Source organism: Morone saxatilis, unplaced genomic scaffold (genome assembly GCF_004916995.1).
Source record: "Morone saxatilis isolate NCDOM2014 unplaced genomic scaffold, NCSU_SB_2.0 Contig0, whole genome shotgun sequence".
In the NCBI taxonomy this organism is placed as follows: Eukaryota; Metazoa; Chordata; class Actinopteri; family Moronidae; genus Morone; species Morone saxatilis.
The window spans coordinates 13,339,456-13,362,822 of record NW_023339650.1 but is presented as its reverse complement, the minus strand read 5'-3'; the positions used below and the strand labels follow the sequence as shown (position 1 = coordinate 13,362,822).

Below are 23,367 nucleotides of genomic sequence, written 5' to 3'. Positions count from 1 at the left end.
ACACACACACACACAGAGGAGAAGGAGGTGGTTCAGTCATAAGGAAGGGTGTAGGAGTGGGCATTATTGTCAAAGAATGAATAAAACATTTGAAAAAGAAAAACAGAATACAAGTACAGTACATACTAAAGCTATAATAGTTTCTGAATTATATGAAAACTCAGAACCATATTGAATTCATTAAGGCTGGTTCTGTGCTAAGCAGCATAAAGAAAGAAAAAGATCATAACGGCCTGTTGTTCTCCAGGAATCACAACATTCTGACCTGAAACTCATATAATCAACCTCCCAAAGCAAAGCAGCACTGATCCACAGCCTATTGGAAGGAAGGACTTGGGGGTAAAGGTCACCTTATACACAATGGTCTCTCTGATTGGTGGGTTTCATATGTGGACAATTTTCTTTGACTAGAAGTGAAATCCCTCCTATTTATAAAAGGCTTCTATTTTCTCCTGGAATGACTTTCACACAATGCATGTGTTTTTCCCATTGTGTGCAAAATTCAAAAGTGTTGACATGCCTGACTACTGTACTTTTTATCACTTGAACATGCAAAGCATAAAACAGATACCCAGACAGGAAGTCAGATATTTCCTGCATGTGAGTGTTAACCTAGGAATGTCAGTGTTTGTGTGCACATGTGTGTATTTGTGGCCAGGCTGCATTGCAGGGGCATTTTCAAAATCTGGTCTCACCTGAACGGAAATAGCTTATCTGTCGGATCAGCAATCAGTGACAAGTTGGTGTAGAAATCAGGTTCTTTTTCTGTCGGCTCTGAGCAGGTCACCTCCACAGACTCACACATTAGCCTCCTACTGTAGCTTGGCAGGGTCAGTGTGCAGCGCTGGCTGAAGGTGGAAGAAAGTAACATGATACGTGAAGGACATGGAATCAGGTGGTGTCTGTCTGGTAAAGAAATGATGACTGATAGAAAAACAAAGGTTCTTTAAGTACAAGATTCAGAGGAGTCAGAAAATATCCGTAGTTTTTTTGTCAGTTTTTACAAGCCATCATTGTAGTTTTGGATCTCAAAATGTGGTTTTAAAACTTTGATTTCAAACAACCGGAATTAGATTATTTCACTTGCTGCTAACCAACATATTTCAAGAAGTTTTGTTTTTTAAATTACATGATATCATAATAAGTTACAAAATGAGTCTATGCAGCCACTAAGAAAATTATCTAAAAACGCCTGCTAACATTTGTTCAACTTTGTTCCCAGGGCACATAATGGGAACATGACTAAGGGTCCTACCTTCCCCTGTTATGGGGTTAGGGGTTTAGGGAACTTAGGATCCTGGGGACATACTTTACGTATCTGGTGTGGATGACAGTGCTAACTTGTTGATGTGAAACATGAATGTGAAATGAAACACTGGTTCTAGATGTGGCTGTTTGCATTTTTTGCACGTTTCGTGGCCCTTAGTTTCTCCTTTGCACTTAGAAGCGGGGGAGTGGCTAGATTCCACAAAATCTTATATTTATTTTTATATTTATTTTATATATTATACTGGTCCTTTAAGTCTCAGTAATAGTCCAAGTGACTTGTTAAAATTGATATTATTGTAGTGTATTTGAATCTTAATTTATTCTAATCTTATTTAAATAAGATCCTTTTTCTACACAAGGCTCAGTTCCACATGACCGGATCATCTGATATCCGTCTCCGATAACTTTTACATAATAAAAATGCTGTTGGATACTCAACAGTGGACCAGTGCTGTCAAGTGTACACTGTGCATGGCTTCAGGGTATTGCTATGTGAGCCCTGCTTTTATTGCACACAACAGGGCTTTGTATCTAACTGCATAGTTATGGGACAGTAATAGTAGGGGAGAGTGGGAGTGCGCACAGGGATACATTCCTCCATAAATAAGTGACAACCAGAGAGAAACTGCAAACAGCAGGAGGCCCTGCTCCTCATAAGACCTGGGTGTTCATGGGCAAGGGTTTTATGTTGTCTTTCAACTGAGTGGACCATCATTTACTCAACACTGGCAGCTGTAAAAGAGAGAGCAACATTCTTGAGCTATTGGAGCAAGACACAATTCACTTGCAGATCCCTCGTGACACTCTGCAAGAACGGGGTCATTTTTTGGCCTGGAACGCTGACAGTAAAAGTGCAGGTTGTTCAGACCACAGGATGTAATTGTTGGTTTTGGAGGACCTGCTTTAATTATGACTTTGGGTTGGCAAAGGCTGACCCATTGGTTGGTTGTGATTATGTGTGTGTCATTGCACTGACAAGAATGCTATGATATAAGATGAAAACAAAATTTCAGTGGCATTTCTTCAGATTTCACTTTTCAGACCATACACTCTTTGAGTTGATTTTTGATTATATATTAATCATATCAAATATTTAATGTAAATGTTTGAGCACAAGTTAAAAACTCTGGTAGCACATCAAATTTTAAGTTCACCTTGTGTCAAATGTAATTTTCACTGAAGCATTATGAAATATTTTAGGATAGCTGTAAGTTTGCCAAATGACTGGACACAGAAATTCAAAAATGAAATACATATACATATTATTCTGTTGTTGTGTGTCAGTATAACAAAATATGGTATTTTCAAAGAACTTCAATCTATGAGTTTCATAGCATTAACTCAAGTTTTAGATTTAGTTAGTTCTGCTTTCAGTAATTATACAGGGAGATATCAATCAGAAAAGGATGAAATACCATTTTTACTGTTGCTCTCACCATCTGCTCATATAGCCTTGCTGAATGCAACATGTTCAAGCCTCTTCTCTGGGAATTGTTGCATCCAGTACAATTCTGGCAAACATAGGAAATCACAAATGTATGCAAAACAAGGCTTGATGTGAAGTTTGTGCACAGAAAAGGAAATTACAATATTTATTCACATAACAACTCATGGAATTGAATGAACATTATAGATAACTGTGTATTAGCATAGCATGAAGTTAACTGAAATGATGTGGTCCCTGTCTATTGTCCAGCTAACTGTCTTCTTACTGTGGATAAGTGCCTGAGCATGTGAGTGAGTGAAAGCAGACAGAAAGTGGGTGGAAGCAGACTTGTCCCCATATGTTAGACATTATCCGTCAACTGCTGCATTGTGTTTTTTCATGCGCTCACCCCACCACTTTCAATTACATGGCCCACAAACTAGGCCATTGATCCCCTCACGTTTTCCTGTTAAGGTATGTCAATTTGCGCCTTCTTCTTGCACATTTAGATCAGGTCACTTACATCGGCAGCTGCAAAGAAATGGTCTCATGCAGGATCACAGCCCATCCCCCCTCCTCCTTTTACATAAACACACATATATCAGCTATAGACACGTACATACTGACAATATATGAAGCCGGTGAGCATGTTTGCTGACTGTCAAGCAAACACAACAGTGTTGCTTTTCATAAACCCCAGAGTAGCAGCAAACACAAAGATTGTGTGTCTCCCGTGAGGTTCCTAATTGGAAACAACACTGCCCGCAGGACTGACGCTTGTCTTAGTCTGTCGTGTTGATCAGATAACTCGATCACATATTAGCTGGCTGCCATGCGCTGAGAGCACTTTGGATGTGGCTCAGAAGTAGGTTATGACACATTTGGATGCATGCTAGTGTCTGGTGGGCCCCTCTGCAGAGACAGGGAGCTAAACAAGAGACAGCTTGCAGACTAAGTCCTGTCAAACAGACTGTGCGTGTATGTGTGCGTAGATATGTGTGTGTGCGTCAGACAGTTTGACTGACATCTGTTAGTCTCAGGGTCCAGTTTTAACAGAAGATAATGTGTTTCTTGTCTGTATCTTTTTTTTTGCAATGCGCTAGGTACTTTCTGTCTTTCTCACACACATTTACATTCAGTCTACGACCACTGCATGGTACCAGAAGAGCTTTTAGACTGAGGGTGAGGGGCTAGTCGCTCTGTGTCCTGGAATGCAGTTGACTTTCTAAATCCCCACCAGTCTATCCTGGGGCTATGGGGCAGGGCCTATCTCAAGCCCCTTTTTCCACGTGAGCTACGTCTGGAATCTCTAAGCAAGCAGTTAGCTGATTCTCCCAGTCTCACTCTTTCACCGTCACTGTGTGTGTGTTGATCCCCAACTGAAAATGGAAGAAGAAATAGCAGATGAAGACCAAGATTGTTCACTTGGGGAAGGTAATGAGCTTTCTGACATGCCACCCGCAAATGAATTCAGATCCTTTGGAGGTTTCAGTCTATTCTGTCTGCTGAGTGTAATTTGGTTAGCAGTGGGGAAACTGTGTTTGGGAGTTAAAAATAGGATTGGAGGTACATGAGACTACTGCAGCTCTGAACTTGGGTAGGGTGGGGGTTTGGGCTAATGGTGCTGGTGAAGGGGCTTGATCATGACGCACCACCACTTTAGTATTTCTTAAAAATCATGCTTGCTTTTTGTGTTTACTGATCAAAGCAGCTTTGTGTTTTCTTCAAATGATCTTCAGGTGAAAACAAAACGGATAAAACCTGTAGATTAAAAGACAGGAAGGAGAAATTTAGAGGATAAATCATGGCACAGGACAACAAACAGAAGTGTAATCATTGCAGCTGCTAAGCATGTGTTTTTTTTTCTCTCCCCGGTTGTTGCAATAGTTAAATCTAGAAGTTACCTCTGTCTCAGTCCCAACATGTCTTTGAGAGGCAAACAATAAATTCCTTTTTCATCTGTGGCTCACAGCATGCTTTCAAGCTTTCAAATAAAGCCATATTAAACCACCCACCAAATAGTGGCAAATCACTTGAAATATCCTCTTTCAACTGTTGAAGAGCTGAACTCTGTAAGAGGTCCTTTATTTTCCGCCATTACCTTCTGAAAGGTACACATTATAGTTCTACCTGCCTGTCTACAAAACAAGGCAGCAGCTTGCTTTATTGCTTCTTTCCCCTCTGTTTTCACACTCGAGCAGCTCTCTTCCTTTGCTGCCATCCCTATTCTCTCTTTTTCCCTCTTCTCCTCTCTTCTCTTTTCTTCTTTTTTCTTCTCTTTTCTTGCGTAATGTCATGACATAGCTTTCGGAATGATGGATTATAATTGTATTTACCAGGGCCTGACTGATTTAAGGCAAGATAACAGAGATGTTCATGTGCCTAAGGAGGTTTTGTTTATCTCCATTCAGCCCTAAAGTCAAATATTCATCTTTTATGTCACTTTTTTGTTGTAGAAAGTATTTCCACATTTGTTAAAGGGGGAAAATGGGCCAGTTGCAGAATAAGTATGTACGTTTCTTCAAAACTGTACTTTCTATCAGAAAGATGCTTATGTCATGTTACTGTGAATGTAATGCGGTGAGCAAGTGAAACAGTTAGCAAAAATAGAAAAATACATTTCCTCCTGATATTTTTGAATTCAAATTTCACCCTTCGATTACATTTATTGCATCTAACAGTTTCAGCTCAATCTCCTAATTTTGCAAAGCTCTGCATGTATAAACAGATGCTCTGGATATCGTATCCAGATTTCTCCATTTGTGTCTCCTTACATTATTGGATATCCTTGGCTTTTTTTAAAGGAAATAAGCCTGCACAGCTGTTTGAATTCAGTATTTTCATCACCAATATTGCGTCTGTCACATTAAATTGTGGATTTATTGCTGAAATGTAAAACAGCATGAATATGTAATGAACTGGGCCAACTGCTCAGGCAATATTTATTGAGAAAATATTAACATCCTTTTGCTTTTGAAGTCAGTTTTCTCTTTTCTTTTCCTACATGTCGTATGTTATAGTAAAAGAGGAGAGCCTACAGTCTTAATGTCTCCCATTTTGGCAAAGTTTTCTGTCTCAGATGGTTTGATTTGCCCTGACATGCCCTCTTCATGACCTGTGGAAGAATAACATACGAGCACGCACTTGTTGTTGATGTCAAAACAGCTTGTACATGTTTTTTGACCCCTTGCCTTTGTGTCCCCTCTGTCCCCACAGAACAAATCAAAAGCAACCTGAAGGTAACCTCCCTGGAGGACGCCGAGCACGTAAGCCGCAGACAAGCCTCCCCAAATGGGACAGCCCCTTCAAGAGGGGATGCCAAAGGCAGCCGCACTGTCCCTCGAAGGCACACATTAGGGGGAGCCCGCGGCTCCCGAGAGATCCTGGCTATGCAGCCATCAGACATGGACAAGAAGAGGGAGGCCTTCCTCGAACATCTGAAGCAGAAATACCCCCATCATGCCTCAGCGATCATGGGCCACCAGGAAAGGCTGCGAGAGCAGGTCAGTGGGTTGACAGAGGCCTGGGCCTGGAATGCAATGTTGTTGTTTGTTTGGACTCACATGATGATCTGAATTATGAATACATTTTCTTGTTTATTTCATTTACGAGATTACAGTAAATTAAATTTAAAGCTGCACTAATCAGTTTATTAAAAATTGATTGAAAGAGGAAGTGAATGTACAGACCAGAAACACTAATCAGAATACTAATGGAGCGCCTTGTCAGCTTCATATGGTGACAAAATGAGGTTGTGTTTTTAGTTTATTCCTCTGCCAAGAGTGGCCAAAAAAATATATGTTTAATGTCAATTTAAGACCTCCTGATGCAGCTATATTTATTATTTACTATATAGTATATATATATATATATATATATATATATACTATATTCAGTTCAGTTAAATCTTAATTTATCCTACACAGTCATTAAAAATACAAATAGCCTATTTTCTAAGCAATCATACTACATTTTGGGAAATACCTGGAATTGGGCACATAACCCCCCAGTAATGTTCACACACTTTTTCTCTGGATAAGACGGGCGAGATATAACATGTTACTAATTAAGATGTTATATTTCGTCTGTTGGATGTGGATTTTATTTCCTTGACTGACAGACCCCACCTAGCTGTTTCCAGTCTTCCAGTCTTTTGCTAAGCTAACTGGCTGTTGGCTCCAGCTACTGTATATACTATTCAGATATAGCAGTGTAGCCAATCAATCAATCTTCTTCTCATCCAACTCTCGTCAGACTTATTCTTTAACAACTTCTTTGGCAACAAAGATAAAAGAGTTATGACTGATTCACAGATAAGTAATTATGTTTATTTACCAACAGAATCACATGTAAACTTCTAAGTGCTTTTGTCCACTCTTGGAATTACAGGTATTTTTATTTATCTTTGCAGACTGATGCGATAGTGCAACTGCAAAACTATTTCCTCCTCTCTTTTTGCCGCAGGTTAAATGTGAAGTCTATCCTATAAATCTGCCTGTCTTGTTTCCCTCCCACAGCTGCTGTAAAACAGCAAGGCAGTGTTTTTGTGAAGGAGTAGAAAACGTGTGAACCACAAACAGTTTCAATTGTCCATACACTCTGAAGTCTGTTTTGATCACCATAATTGGACTTGCTTTTAGCTTCAAGACTGGTTTGTGTACAGTATGATGTATAAAGTATACATGTCTCAGTGTTGTTTTGGAGCTTTTACTGAGTATCCTTGTGCCCTCAGCTTTTTGAAGTCAAGTAGGTCGATGTGGGGGAGGGCGACACAGAGGGAGTCACTATAGTTGGACATTTGGCTCACCTGGTCATTGTCTATTTGTTTGCTCCGGGTCAGAGGAGACAAAAGGGAGGGGCAAGCAGGCTTTGTAGCCAAAACAATTGAGGTAATGGTGAGACTGGCACCGAGCCACAGGGGAGCTCCAGGCAATGGTACGAGGCATTGTGCAAGAGGGATTTTGTGTGCTGTTTTCAAACCAGCCCACACACCCTGCACACATGCAAAGTAAACCCTTTTCATGAGGTGCTGTGTCAATTCCCTGCACTGATCGTGAACTCTGAATAGGTCATTTGCATTGGTAATATCAGTAGACTCGGATGTTGGTGTGTGTGTCTGTGTGCGTGTGTGTGTGTGTGTGTGGGTGTGTGTGTGTGTATTTCGGGGGTACACGCGTGCTTATGTGCATTATTTTATCCATCAACAGATTAAATATCTATGAAAATCTGCTGTTGTTATCCAGTGCGCAGGGAGAAAGAAGAGGGAGTTTGTTGTGAAATTCAGGCAGTCAGACAGGTAAGTTCAGCTCCGGACTGGGGTGGAGTCAGAGTTGCCATAGCGACTCATGATGTCACCGCTGGAGGGGCTCAGTTTACGTGTAGGTGCCTGCTGGAGCGAGCTGGCTGCCTTGCTGTGTGAGAGCTGTGTGTGAGCTGCTATGCAGGAACAGGCAATGGGTCTGAAGATTGTCTGGAGGCATGGCTCTCTGTACGTGAAATCAGCAGGAGAATAATAAAAAGAGAAAGAAAAAAAGGAAATCAAACTTTCTTCAGACGGAATAAACTTGTCACATCGGCGCCATCATTCCGGGCAGAGGGAATAAAGGTAGGATATTATCGGAACATTTGGAGTCGGTGGATTTCCCAGACTTTCATAACAGCATTAAGTGCCATTTTTTGGAGTACTACTACACTAATGCATGGGTTATTGTGCTTTTTACGCAAAGTGTAGTGCGCGCAGGAGTGTTTGGGCTGCAGCAGACGGAGTGCGCACCAGCAGGCTGTCAGGTGCTGCTAAGTTTGAGAGGCGATTGCAAAACTTGGCCAAAGAAAAAAATCGACCAAAAAAAAGTCTTTTAGCGCGACTGATTACTTCACTGGTGTTTAGTTAGACGGACGCCTTGAGGTTGTGGGCAGTAAATCATCCACAGGGTACAGTCACCTGCAGCTCCCTGTAATCTTAACGAGATGGCAATTACTATGTAGCGATAATTGCGAAGCAAATTATCTATTGTGAGGGGAAGTTAAGGGTTCTATCATAACAACATATATCTTGCGCGATGTTGATGGCGGTTATGATTATGGAGATAGCTGGTAATAACTGATGGTTATGCTGTTAGTTGCTGGCAGTGCTGCTACTGCACGTTTTTGCAATGGAATCATATATCAAAGTTTTTTTTCAACAGATGTCTGAGTAATTCTACATTTCTTTAGATATGTTTTGGTGTCCATTGAGGTTTTTTTTTTTTTTTTTACAGATCCAGGATGACTTTTACAATTTGTATCTGTCAAGTGGAACCGGTTTTAATGTTGCATGCTTTGTCACTGTCTCACTCCTGGCATGCAGTGGAGTTATTTTATTGACTTATTGCAATGGCATTTGGAGGTTTGCTTGTTTCTGGGATTAGATGTAGTTATGTGGCCTTTGATGTATCCATGATTGGTGGATTTGTTCAGTATCAAGGCCAACTCCTGGTTGTGCTCATACTGTTGCAGGGTTCTAAAAAGCAACTAGAGGGAGGCTATTTTTATTTGCTTGTGTGTGAGCTTGTAAAGAAAATTATGTTTTGGGTCATTCCAGGGTCATAGAGAATTGAGTTTGGAACTTACTGTCCGTACTAGCAGGGGGATTATCGGACTATTTTCCTTTTGGTAGAGTTACTGTAAAATATATAAAGTGTTTTTTCCCCAATTTGTGTAATTATTAAACACTTTGATGTTTGCTGCTGAAACAGGGAGAAAAGATGAGAAAGATAAAATTATCTGCTGGTGATGATTGTCAGCATGACACTTATAAATTGATTTTGGAATAAGAATTCATATGTTATTCAGATGTTGGGAGTGAGATTTGATGGTGATTGAATATATCATGTCAAGAAAGAAGATACAAGATGCTGTCACTAAACAGACTGGCTTGTGCATGAATTTCTGGGAAATAAATGCAGCGTTGATAGATGAAAAAAGATGATTGAAGACCGTATTTGTCATAATCTAATTCAGGATGTCAAGAGGAATGCAATTATTCCCCGCTAATATAAACAGCAGAAAATTAAAACAAAACAAAACAAAATGACAAGTTTATTGAAGCGTTTGTCATCTGGTGTCGTAGGGAGGTATAATTATTCTGCTTTGAGGGAAAAAACGGCAAGAAAAAAAGTGGAGTGGCTGTGTGATAGATAGTGTGGGAAAACTTGGACGCCGTTCTCACAAAGACGTGAAAGTGCCGACTATACAGGAAAGACAACATCAGTGGCAACAGTGCATGCTTCAGACGTGAGAAAGAATTGTCTCTGGAGGTTTCAGTTACAAAGCTGGAGTTTTATCAAGGTCAAGCGGAGGTTGGGAAGATGATATTGCTTTAGTCTGTAAAGTGGATGACCCCTCTCCACCCAGCACACACACACACACACACACACACACACAGACACACACTGACTGACTTATTCTTATATAAGGTACTCTTCAATTCTTCCTTCGTCTCCTTCTGTGATCCTTAAACCCGCAACAAAAGCGAGTGGTTTAATTTCCTCCTCTCCTCATCAGGCCTAGAAGGACCTGGATACCACCCAAGGGAGATGAGATAATATCCCACTGGCCTGACCGCCACCCATCCTCTCACCCCTCTCTCTCTCTCTCTGCCCAGGGGCCTTGACGAGCACAAACCGAAACGCTCGACCGATCACAGACACAAATGCACGCACCGTATTCCCCTCCGTCCTTCCGCCTGTGTGTCAGTGTCTGTGTGTGATGAGCTGTGACTTGCTAGGCCAACCGTTTCTCTGTAGAGTGGAGCAGCCATGTTAGGACAGCTGTGTGCAGCTGTGGGCACCAGACAGTCAGAGAGACAGGTCTGTCACCCCCAAGCTGTGATAATCCATCGGCTGATGAGAGCACAGATTATGGTAACAGTGTGAGTGTCAAGATGGGTAAACTGTTTTCCAGTGCAATGTTTGACAGGTGCTCACGGTGTAGTATGTGCTGTAGTGGGTAAGTTGAGCTATGTTGGAAAGAGATGATGTCGGGTATTTTTAGTATTCAACACCTCTTGGTGCCAATGAGAAAAGCAGAAAGGATATAGAGAAAAACTTGACTTTTTACTCAGGATCAGTCAAGAGATGTTCCAAATCTGCAGGATGGGACAATTTTGAAATATATTAGAAAGATCTCTTACATTATTGTTAAGTTGGCACCAATATCACTTTTGTTCTGTACCTAGCCAGATGCACTCTTTCAACAAAATTAATTTTTTACCAGTTTTTGGTCGTTTGTCATCGAAGAGATCTCACACACATTGGAACATGTTGCTGTTTGTCTCGAAATCAAAAGCACATCATTACCTTTCTTTTCATTTACACATGATCTATAGTAGGTAACTGCCTTGTAATACATCGTTATTGTTGGCAACATATCCTGGCATTAATGTATTGTGTTAAGTTATGATTTCCACCCCTATCTACAGTATGTAACTCAATTAATTTCCATCGATTCGATTCTATCTGTGTGATGTGTTTGCTCAGAGTGAGTGTGTTGTGCTCAGTAATAACAAAGTTTTCCAACAAGCAAAGGCAAAAGACTGTTTATAGCTGATGTTATCAAAAATCTCAAAATGTTACTCGATGGTGCGCTGGTGACCTTTATTGCTTTATCCATCAAAGTCAAACCAACATGTTTTCTTGTGCCAAGTTGGAACTTTATAGCAAAATCAAAAAGCTATAGGGGATATATGATGATAATAATACTTTAAAAAAAACTTATTTCATTGTAATCCTTCCTTAAATAGACTTTATTAGTTGCTTTTCAAAATAGACATGTCATGACTGTCTTGATAATTGCATCCCCCGAGAACAGGGCAAGAAAAAAACATATAAAGGGAACAAAAAATTGGAAGAAGCCTTGGAAAAGGATCATGCAGGAAGAGATCCCTTTTCAGAACTACTAGTTTTGCAGCAAGTGCTATGGATGAAGCATGGAAAAATCCTGCATTTAGTAACAACAGCGACATCAATAAGATGGCAGGGTACACAGTATCTGCACCGTCCCGCCAATTCATGTGGAACAAGGCCACATAAATACTGCTACTATAGACAGTAAATGTACTTTAAACTCTCCCTCAGAGTCTTTTTGTGGCGTTGCAACGTTTCGCCAGTACCCCCCCACATACTTCTCTCTGTGGGCTCCTGGCCCTGCTACACTCTTGCTCCTCAGAACCAAGGTCGGCAAGATAACACTGGCTCCAAGCATGCATCAACTCCCCACAAGAGATCTGACCATAATCAGAGAAGAAAAGAATAGGGAGGGAGTTTTGAGGGAGCATTGTTCCTGTTTTTAACTAAACTGCACAAAGAAAGGGGATCGTTCATTGTCTTCCACTTCTGGTACAGTATTCCCTCTCTGATTACAGTGTCAATAGTTACCAGAGATGATCTGGTAAACACACATTCACATTGACATACTGAAACATTTATGTGATATTTTCACAAAAACCTCTTTGTCATAGCTTTAATTGCACCGCGTGTCTGAAATCACACAATCAGACACTGTGTGCAGCAGGTCTGCATCTGTTTTTAATCATCGCACCTCCTCCATTGACCATCAGGAGCAGAAGCTGGACTGTTTTTAACAGCATCTGCCACCTCTGCATGAAGTGACACTTTGAGAGCTACCTCAAGTAACACAAACAAGAACCACAAGGTTAATGACGGCCGTGCGTTGACCTGCCAATTAACAGGGGTTACTTGGTGGGGGTTAGGATTTTAAGGGTGCAGCAAACCCAACTGAGAGGACAAGTGGTCCGTGGAGTGGCGCCAACGCTGTGTCTAATCCTGAGTGTCGTGGGGGGGTTAAGCCGCTCTGACATAAGGCCCTGATGGACCAGCCTCTGATCACTGCTGATAATGAGTCAAGCCAGACAGAATTTTACACACTGTCTCAAACGCAATGCCAGTGTGATAATGAGAACAGCTAATCAGGTCTGAGCTCTTTTCAGTGCACTATGCCGCATCATAACAGAGCTGTATTAGCTCAGGCTTAAGTTAACAACAGAAGTCGGAGTTGGAGTTGTCTTGAGTTATACTGTTGCACCTCCGGTTTAATGGGCAGATACTCGTTATGAGGATCCTAAAAAGTTCAGATTTTCTTGACAGATTTGCAGAGAATGGAGGTGAAATGTCTGGGACCTCTTTAACCTTATGCCCTTACATTCCTCTGGGTTCAATTAAGACCGTTTGTCAATACAGCAGTTGCAGCCTGAGGAGCTTCTTCTGAGGACAATTCCTGGACTTATTTGATCAGTTTGGTCATTGTTTTGCAAAAAATACTAACCACCTAAACTGTAACAATACAGAGAAGGCAAACAGGTAATGATATTTCTCAACAAAGGACAATTTTAATACATGATAATGTCCCATTAAAGCATTAATGGATTAACTGAGCATTGGTGGATAAAACACAGTTCAGGTTTTAATAACAAGATTGGTTTCATTGTCCCCTACTGAATAGCCTCTCCTCCCTCAAACGTCTCTTCTTTACCAGATGTATTTACCTGTTTGGTTGGTAATTTAGGTTTGCTTGTACTTGAAGGAAGCATCTTGGCATCCATCCTTTGTTGGTACTGGTGATATGTTTTTGTCATTGAGATGATGCAAGTCATTAGACTAGATTGAAGAACTAACTGACTTGATGCTAAGTTAATGGACAAAATATGCCACCAGTCAGAATGATGAAATGCACATTCTGTTGTGTTAATGCTTCAAATCTCAGCTGTGTATTGGTGTAGTTGATGTTTAACGTGCTATGTCTTCAGTCAGGAGTCATATTAGCCAGATGCTAGTTTAAAAATCTTTAATTTTGATAGATCGCCTAAATGGGGAGCAAGCAAGAGGGGTGTTTTCTCCTTGTTTTCTCTATCTGTACCTTAGCATGTCTTTGCATGTAGCCCGACATCTGGACTCCACCTTGGGCCAAAGGTATGAACTTCAAAAGGCAAAGCAGAGACAGAGGCACACCAGGATGATTTCACCACTGACAGGACGAACTCCAAGCATCTGGCTCAAACCTTATTTTGATCTCCTGTGCTTTATTTCCAGTTGGCCCTTCTCAGTGGAGATGAAGGGCTGGAGTGTGGGGTGTGGGGATAGAGAAAAGCATGGCAGCAACTTGGCTCTGAGTCAGAAGAACTGCTTTCCTGAATGTTTAAAGTACATTTTTAACAGATAGAACCAGAACATGGGTTTTTCTTTTACTAAACAAGATGACAGATGTTTGGGAACACCTGGAATATAAGTATACAGTGGGAAAGTATACATTTTAAGCATCAGCCGCTAATGGAATCAGTAATAAATTAGTATATTTGACAGAAGTGGAGCATGTGCTGCAGTTAATCATAGCACCTCCTCCTCTGGTTGACACTATACTCTACCTCAACCATGGCTCATGTTTTACATATACAAGTAGTATGTTACGTCCATGCAACTCAGCTGTTGTTATGTTTTGTTTAAGGTGTTACACTTGGTGGTAACATTTAAGCACCAATGGTTGCTGTTGTTTATTGACAGAGACAGTTGGAGTTTCATGACTTATCACATATGGTTAACTGAGTCATCTAAAGCCAGGAGCTCAGGGACTGCATGTTTGTGTGTCTATGTGTGTATGCAGTATTCCTTGTTATGTCTATTGGAGGTCAAAAACAGGTCACTTGGGTCAGAAATGGAAAATAATGACAGTAATAAAAAATAAGTATGACGATAAGCACAGAGAATAATATAGAATTAACAGCTGACAGTGTTTACATGACAGTGATGTGTAGTGTATCATGTTTTTGTTTTTGGATGCAGTTCTATCAGACTTAATTAAAACTTGAATTTTTTACTGATTATCTGACTCTTTTTCTACACAGATGCACAGAGAAACTCTCCTCTGGGAGAGTGGGGATAATAAATCTTAGGCTCAGTGGAGGAGTGTATGTGGTCCTCGGTGACTTGTTAATTAGGCATGAATAGCAAAGCCATTATCAGGGCTGGTTTCATGGGACGAAAAGGAGACTTGACACTTGACAAAATACAGCGATTTCAAACCAGCCTAGACATTCAATTCATTATTATAGAATAAAGTAGCAAACATTTTGTTTAGCTTTGGTGGTACTAGAATGAATTCCCTTTGATCGCATTGGTTATATGTGAGTTTATGTGTGTGCAACATGATGTAGTAGATGCAGTACTCCGATTTCTCTTGAGAGAAGAGAGGCCTCTTTGTGTTGGTGACCACAGGCTCTGAGCCACACACACATTCTCATATATACACCCAGAGAGGCTCGAATTAGACCTGGAAGGTCCTTTATTTTACCTCAGGAGAGACGCTCTCTGGAGACAGACCAGGTTCGTGTGAGGACGTGTCAAATAAATGGGCCTTCCGAAATATGAGCTTGGTTTTGTCCACCGTGTATATATGGGTGGGTGCTCTCTTTGGGTTTCACTATAGAGAGAGCCTCTGTTTTTGTGAGAGTTAATCAAACATTTATTGCGTTATTCTGGGATGCTGAAAGTGTTCAGAGCTGTGAAATGTCCCTTGCTCTTGATGAAGGGATATTAAAAACAAGTCTGGACAGATCTTGACTCTGTAGCCCCGTCAGCAAATATTTTGCATGTATTTGTTTGGTAAAAGAGACAGTGAGTGAGAAGGGGTGAGAGTCTTGTCTATTGTTTGCACACTCGTAGGTGTGTGGAAATCTTTGCATGCACGACTAGTAAATGATCAGCCAGTTCTGGACCTGTTATTTTGTATGTTATGCCTCTAAAAATGCATCTACTTGACAACACAAACTGCTCTTCCTGTAATGGCCCCAACATTAATCATGTTAAAGTTTGCTCAGAATCCAAACTAGGAATATTTCCGAATGGCAACCAACCATGTATGCATTGGTATTTGGATCTGTGAGTGTGTATCAATGCACTGGGTGTGTCCTATAGGGCAAAGGCTTTCTGAGTAAATCTTGCATAGGCTCTACCCTGAGGGTAGAGCTGGGTTTTATCTCCTCAGGACACAAGTGTCATCTCTCTGTCTTCAGCCACAGCCTCAGGGCAGTGAGATGGAAGCTGAGATTGGACATGGGGATTAGTGTTGAAGCTGCCGTTTTAAGATAAAATGCATTTTTTTGGCGCTGAATGGAAACTTTATGGAGTTTGATAGCTGTTTCAGGCATCAGATTTTCTACTCATAAGCTGCTGGAATAGCCTGCAAAAAAAATATATTCGAACATCATGATTCACACAGACATCCCTTGCCCTCTAACACAATCTCCGCCTCACACAATGGTGCACGGATGCAAAATGCAGACGCACAAACAATGACTTTCCCCTGCTGTCCGCCGGGTGTGGATTGTGTGTGTTTGTATAGTGCTGTTGGATAGTTTGGGATGTGGGGCGGCGTGTGCATTGGATAAAGGGGCATCCGCTGTGAGGTAGAGCAGAAAGAGAAGGGAGCAGGACAGGGCAGTTGTGCAGAGCAAGTGCTACAAGGGCTGAAATAACAGTGGAGGAAGAGACCGTGTTTCCCTTAGGCCAGGGAGTTTCCAGTCGCACATGGAAGTCACTGCTGGAAGGAGATCGCTGTTGGTTTGATATGGTAAATACTGTATTAATGCTTTATAAGATAATTTACAACATGGTTTTGTTGTTGCTTCATTTTTTAAAAATTTGATTGAACATGACTTATATATTCATACACCCTATTAAATGGGCTTTTAAACCTAGCTTGATAGCTACTCCACAAACTCCCATTGGCTGATGTATCTGATGGCAGAGTTGACTTTTGTAACCTCGCTCATTCAGTGGAGGGGATGATGTCCCTGGTGATAACCATGACTAACTCATGTATGCGTGAGTGGATGAAATCAATTGGACGGTGTAGCTCAGTTGTTGTAAATGTCACAAGTGGCAGAAGAGATAGTCATCTTACCTCCTCTCCGCACTGGGTCAACAGGCACAGTATTGTGTCTGCTGTGATTATGCACTTCATTTGCAATTTGACAGATCTGCTTGATTATATTTTACTTGCCAATGAGATGGTAACTGTTCTGGTTATTGTTTTTTGCCCAGAAAATTTCTGGCATGGTCTGTTGATTATAAACTTGTAGTTAGCGGGTCTTGAACTACCACAGCTTCACCTTCAACGTCAGCTTTGACTGTGTATACTATAAAGTCATCTCCTTTTAACACACCAATTAACAAGCAAGCCCATCTCTGAAAGGTCATCTGGGGATTTGGATGTAGGGATTAGAGGAGGAATGCATCATAGGAGGGAGGGAGAGAGGGATGTGGTAGCGATGAATGGGAATGGATGACTAGGGGATTTTGGTATAATGTCATTAAGGCTAGGGGAGACAAAGGATGATGGTCTGTCCACAGACAGCATACGGACTGAGCGCTGACTGGTTGATTGACAGGGGCTTTAGGCTTCAAAGTTGAGCAGGACTGCAGTGGCACTGAGTTTTAGACTCAAACAGGTGTTTTTAATGAACTCTTGTAGGTTTGTGCCTGCTTTTTGAACTTTTATTTCTGTGACATACTTCAATCTTTTAGACTAAAAGGGAAAAAGTACTGATTCAGTGTTTTGCTCAAGGACACAAATACTAAAAGCATTTTACCACATCAGCTAGCCGTAAGTAGAATAACGTGTCAGAGTGAGACAAGTTAAGTAAGGGGTTAACAGTCTGCAGAGCCACCATCCTCTGTTTATGTGTTTGCCATACAGATCAGGCCAGGTAATTACAGTTAGCTCTATTTCCGCTCCCGAGAGCAAGGGCCAAATTAGCATCTTAAGTGGAAAGCTGTGCTCACAACACTGAAGTTTGTGTTTAAGCCACACAAGCTTCCTCCTCCACTCTCTTGTTTACATTCTTCAACATCTGGAAAGACAATATAGAATGAGTGAAAGAAACTTCTTAAGCTAGTTGTCTGTGTGTGTGTTCACTCAGTTTGTGTGCATTAGAGATGATGGGTGAACGCGGGCTATTGTAGTCGGATCCTGGTAGGTTGCTGTAGATAAATGCACGTACATAAAAGCTGTCTTTGGCTTCTTGGCCTGACTTGTGAAACTTGCAGTGTGTCGTAAGGAGAACAAGATCGACATGATTTCAAAAATGTCATGAGTATGCCCTCATTTTTAGGTTGAACGCCAGGCTATGTTATTAGAAAGCTATTATAACCAAAACTATGTTGATTATATAAGAAAGTAGGCACCAATCAGAGGGCTTTGTAGGCTGGCAGCAGGTGTGGTGCATGACGTTCTGGCAGCTTTCGAGGCTATGTCTATACTTAAAACCTCCATGAGTGACACAGCAGGCTCCTGGTGGGAGCTGCCATTATTCTTAACAATCGTGATTTACTTTAATCGCCCCATCTCGGCTCTACATGTCAGCCTGTCCGTCAGGAGCTAAGACAAGGGGCTGCATGACATAACATAATCTGTTCTGCTCGGTGAAATCATGTAACATTGTCATTTCAGTCTGAAATGGCTCTATAATATCCAAGACAGGCAACAGGTAGCAATGAAAAGCACCCTTACTGTACTATATATGCATGTTCACGAGGTGCAGATATATAGAGAGTGCATAGTACACATATAACAGCACTGACCTATAAAATTTGGATGTATTTGGGGATTGCAGACACAAACACAGACCTGAACTTTCTTTAAAATGACAGCATACTGTTTGTCAGACCACCGTTGCATAAATGTTTTCAGGATGTCCTGGGTTCGGGTCAGATTTTCTGGAACAATGGCCTGACTCACTCATGCACGCAGTCAGTCTCTCTTTGTATCCCTCTGTCAAACACACAACACTCAACACACATTTGAACTACTAGCTTTCTTTTATCCATTTTATTGTTTGCCAAATAATCACTTGTCTATGTTACATTAAACCTAACATCCATTTAATATTAAGCTGCTGCAGGCAATGTTCAAGACCATTAGAAACCTTTGTTGTGCCTTTGTGAGCTAATGTCTGACAGCCTGGGGAAAGGGTTTGCTTCAACAGGGCAGTTTGCATTTCTAAGCTACACAACATGAGCATTTAGATTAGGCAAATTCCATTGATTTATTTATAGACATGTTTAACATACTCAAATCATGGTAAATATTTGACACAGGTCTTCACAACCCACTGACACTGGCTACATCACTGCACAGACAACCCACCATTTTTGTAGTATACATTTGCTTATTTTTTGACACCTTCAAGATCTATTTTCTGGAAACATTCTTTCCCAAGGGACTCTTTTCATGACTTTATAACTTGTCATTCATATTCCTGTGTATAAGCTAATGTCGGCGTTCCAGTTTCACATTCATCATAGCTGTCAGAGCAAATGTGGCGTACAGAGGGAGTCACTGCTGAAAAGGCAGAATCACAGGCTATATGGTTTTGACTGAAGCGGGGGAAATCACTGGTGTGGAATGTACTGTAGGTGTGAGCGGGTTGAAGCAGGTTTTTTACTGTGCTAATCAGTGGTTGGCCTGAGGTTTTCACATCTGGACCCTAAAGCGGGAAGTGGTTAACCAGGACAGGAAGTGGCTTTTGATGCGGGGCATTTCAGCAATATCATACATAGCCACTGTCAGAATTATAATCTCTGCGTGCATGAATGAGAAAGAAGGAGGGAGAGAGACAGAGGAGTTCATTAGAGCTAAACTGTTGGCCTTTGGAGGGGACACCTCATTTGTCAGATGTGGACTGGTGTGGAGTGGTTTAACTTAATTACCCCTTTGCACAGGGAGGCAGAAGGTCTCATTTGCAATTTCCTCTACTTTTATATGCGACTGCTTCTGCTTTAACTATCTTTTTCTCCTGTGCAGTTCTCCTCTGTCACATTGTGTCTATTGTGACGTTTTCCTGAAATTTTGCAAAAGTTGAAGCAACAGTTTTAATTAGCGTAATTTAAAGCATTAGATTTAAAAGATTCCGCATTGAGATGTCTAAAAACGACTAGACCTTTGTTATATATATATATATATATATTATTGTTGAGTTGTGTAGTTACATTATCCCAGATGTTTCCAACAATGTTCAAACCCAGACAAATCTTGAAATTTGTCACTTGTCAATGGCTTCCTATTAGCTTTACCTCCTTTAGTTGCTATAACATCCAGATGATATGTCAATCTTCCTCTGAAATTAAATCTATAAGCAATAAAACGCACCCTTTTTTTCTTTAATTCTACACTGTCAAGGGTTTTGCCACTGCAGTCTTCTGACCAATAGCTTATGGTGGCTAATGTTTTATACATATCACTGTGTAACTGCTGGTTCAGTTATCTAACTTTATACTCCTCACTACTTGTGGTAATGTACTACATTTTTTTGCGTAGCACATTTTAGGGGTTTTATCACAAAAGTTAAATAAGTTAAAGGAAGAATCATATCGTGTTATAAATTAAGTTTCCCAAAGTAATGATTTTAGCCTTAAAAAAACAAACAAAAGTAGTTAAGTTTTTGTTTTTCAAATGTACCTATATGCTACATTGATTTCAGTTTTTGCCCAGCCCTATCAGATGGCTATATTATCATTTACTTCACCAAATGCATTGTTTCTTTTTTCAAAAAACCCCAATAAGCTCATAAAACATGATAGTTAAGTAAACTTTTATACAAGTTTAAATGCAAGTTCTTCTTCCTCTGCTTTGGTATCTCGGAAAATATTATGCCAAGCTATAATATAGCTTGGCATAATTACTACCTACAGGTGATGGAGGAAGTCAATATGATTCAACATTCCCAAGGGTGACACAGTAGCACATGAGAAGGTAGAACAGCAGTGTGGGAGGACTTTTTGGACCCTACACCACTGAATACACTCATAAATCATTCAGTGTCCAGATTAAATTCCCCGACACATGTCTGGTTTCAGGTGACATGTCAACTCCACATGACCCTTTGGTTTTAAAAAGTGACTATCATCATGTATTAACAGTATGAAGGCACATTTTTATTCATGCATTTTAAATCTCTGTGTTTTGCAGCCTAAGCGTATTTTAATGGAATTACAGGAGTTGAGTGATGGCTCAGCAGTTTTGCCTGCTGTGTTAGGTCGCCGTGAAGGTGCATCACATAAATGTTCACACATAACTTTAACTCAGCAAATATCACATGGGGATGAGGACGGTGATGATTGGAAATGATCCTAGTATAATATTGATGATAGTAACTGTAGAAATCATGAAGTGGTGGGGTTTCTAGGATTTCTATGTTAGTACTCAGTTCATAAAAACTGGTAAGTAATTCTAAACTAAATACTTTCTGCTGCTAAACTGTTGAAGATGTCTCTGCATCTAAGTTCTTCTTTTAGCCTCTTTCTACTTTCCTTTGGTCTGCTGTTGAGATTGATTGGTTTCCATGGCTCCTCTGTTTTGTTTGATGACCATTTCTTTTTCCATCTCACCCTGCCACTGGCATTTCTTAGCCATTTGCTTTTTGTTTTCTTCTTCTCTCTTCTTTTTTCCCATCAGTCTTTACAGGGCATGCTCTCCTCCCTTCACTCTGAGCTTGACATTCAGAGGTACTTGATGAAAATCCAATTGCCCCACAGAGTTAGTCAGCCTTTTATCTTATCTGCATCATGCCATTGTGTTAATGTGGGTGTGTGTGTGTGTCTGTATGTGTGGGCATGTTTGCATCCTCCCTAACATCTGCTGTGTGACCATGCTCCCAACCTTTGTACCCCCATGTCTCTTAGCGTCTGCCCTGTCTGTGCCTGCCAAGCACACTTGGCTGCAAGGCAAAACCAGTTCTGGCCATGAAAGCTCCCACAAATGTCAACTGCACTTATTATAAAATGCTTAAATTCTTTATTTGTCTGTATGTGTGAGTGAACAGCAGCGTGTGCATGCAGGTGTGTTCAAGATAACCTGGTGGATCTGTCCTCGTGTCTCCAGCTGCATTAGCTCTACAGCACCACGCTTCTGCCAGGGGAGAAGAGCATTTAATAAAGGGCCCAGTGTTCGCTGACCCCTCAGTTTTAGTCCCACCTTGTCCCGGTGGTACAGATCACCTTACAGCACCTCACAATAGCTCAATGGGCTCTGTAGTCTTGTCACACATCGTCTTATTGTAGCTGTGGCTTGAGGATGCCACGTCATGCAGATCAGATTACAGAGAAGCCAACTGATCTTCCAGTTTTGATGACATAGGACTTGATCCTTAATCAGTTGTTAAAAGGATTTTTTTTTCTGCAGTACCCACATTGTACGTTTCTGTTTGATCTCTTTCAGTTTGTCATCACGCAGGGTTTGAACTATTTGAAACTTCTCTCATACACTATTACTATTATTATTAAATCAGTCTCCGACTCACGTGGGTGCATATGAAATTTAAAAGTTGAGGCTCATGTAGTATGATTAGAAGCCTCCTCATGCTTGATAACTTTTTGTGCTGTGATGTGTCTTTGGGACAGTACTGAGAAGTGTTACATGTGTGAGCATGTATCAGTGACATACAGTATTAACACTTATCTGTACTTTTGCATGACTGCAGTCTTTTGGTTTATTTAGTTGTTGTTGTTCAAGCTCAAAGTCAGCATCAAAGGTGCTTTATTCTTGCCCGCCTAAGAATGAGATACAGCGTTATTTTCTAACTCCACCAAATGCATCAAATCTTAAAGAGTATGTTTGACACTCATTGGAAAATGAAAAAGCTTTTTTGTGTCATTTCAAGAATAAAAACTCATGCCTGTACACAATGTGTCCATGGTCCCACCATTAACGTGTTATGTTTCTATGTATCTCCCCCTCCAGAGCAGAAGCCCAAAGCACGGCCCGAGCCCGCAGTCCAGCGTCGGCGACCAGGTTGACCACCTATCCCTGGCCTCCCTGGATTCATTGGACACCATGTCTGAGGCCGACACACCCACAGGATTTACCCGTGGCAGCCGGGTTCGTGCTAGCCTGCCCGTGGTGCGATCAACCAACCAGACAAAGGACCGCTCGCTAGGTATAATGTGTACATGAATTAGACTTTGTTTGTTTGTTGTTGTTTGTTGACCACAAAATGTGCCAACAACTGTCCTTTAATTCTGCTTCTCTTTCAAAATCTCGAAAGTGGTAATATTTTGCCACAGCAAAATACTTATATATGGTCTATTAACTCTTTATAGGGCACTCATTGAAATGTAAAATTGTAACCCTGGAGTGTTATTGGTGGATATAAGAAGACATTTTTTCTGTTTTGATTTTTTTTAAAGTTCAGTTTTAGGCTGAAAATCAAAGTCAATGATGTCTAGGTGGGCTGGCACAAAAACAGTCTGTGGCACAGCAGGCCTCCTCTTCCCATAGAAGGACTGAGCAAACAGTTGCTGCAAAAGAAATATACTATGAAAATATGTAATAAATAAGCCATCAGCAAATCAAGATCAAGCCCACTTTGAGTTATTTGTGAAAGAAAGCAGTAACAGTGAAGTGTATATTAGTATATCACCTAAAAACAACCACCAAAATATGCCATAGAAGTGTCATCAGTCATAATGAAGTTACCATATATGGTACTGCTCGCTTCAATAAAGGGCTTGGAATACCAAAGGTAAACTCATTACGTACTCATTATGCAGTAAAATTGGTCCTTTTCAGTGTTTTACTATATTATAAAGATGTTTTTGGATTAATATTAATGCTGCATTAATGAAAAG

The 23,367-nt window shown here is 40.8% G+C and overlaps 1 protein-coding gene across 19 annotated transcripts in view; it reads left to right on the top strand.

Annotated features, from left to right (window-relative positions):
* The window catches only part of si:ch211-285f17.1 (sickle tail protein homolog), a 104,199-nt gene that overhangs the window by 54,498 nt on the left and 26,334 nt on the right, over nt 1-23,367 (top strand). For 14 of the 19 annotated variants that reach the window (XM_035652771.1, XM_035652725.1, XM_035652756.1 and 11 more), the window contains exons 2-4: nt 5,912-6,198; nt 21,197-21,277; nt 22,481-22,676. In XM_035652771.1, coding sequence (XP_035508664.1) covers nt 5,912-6,198; nt 21,197-21,277; nt 22,481-22,676 — 564 coding nt within the window. Of the gene's footprint in view, nt 1-3,997; nt 4,130-5,911; nt 6,199-6,974; nt 8,301-10,095; nt 16,313-21,196; nt 21,278-22,480; nt 22,677-23,367 lie in introns of those variants that run through there. The other 5 variants (XM_035652734.1, XM_035652852.1, XM_035652779.1 and 2 more) reach the window with 4 other exon arrangements.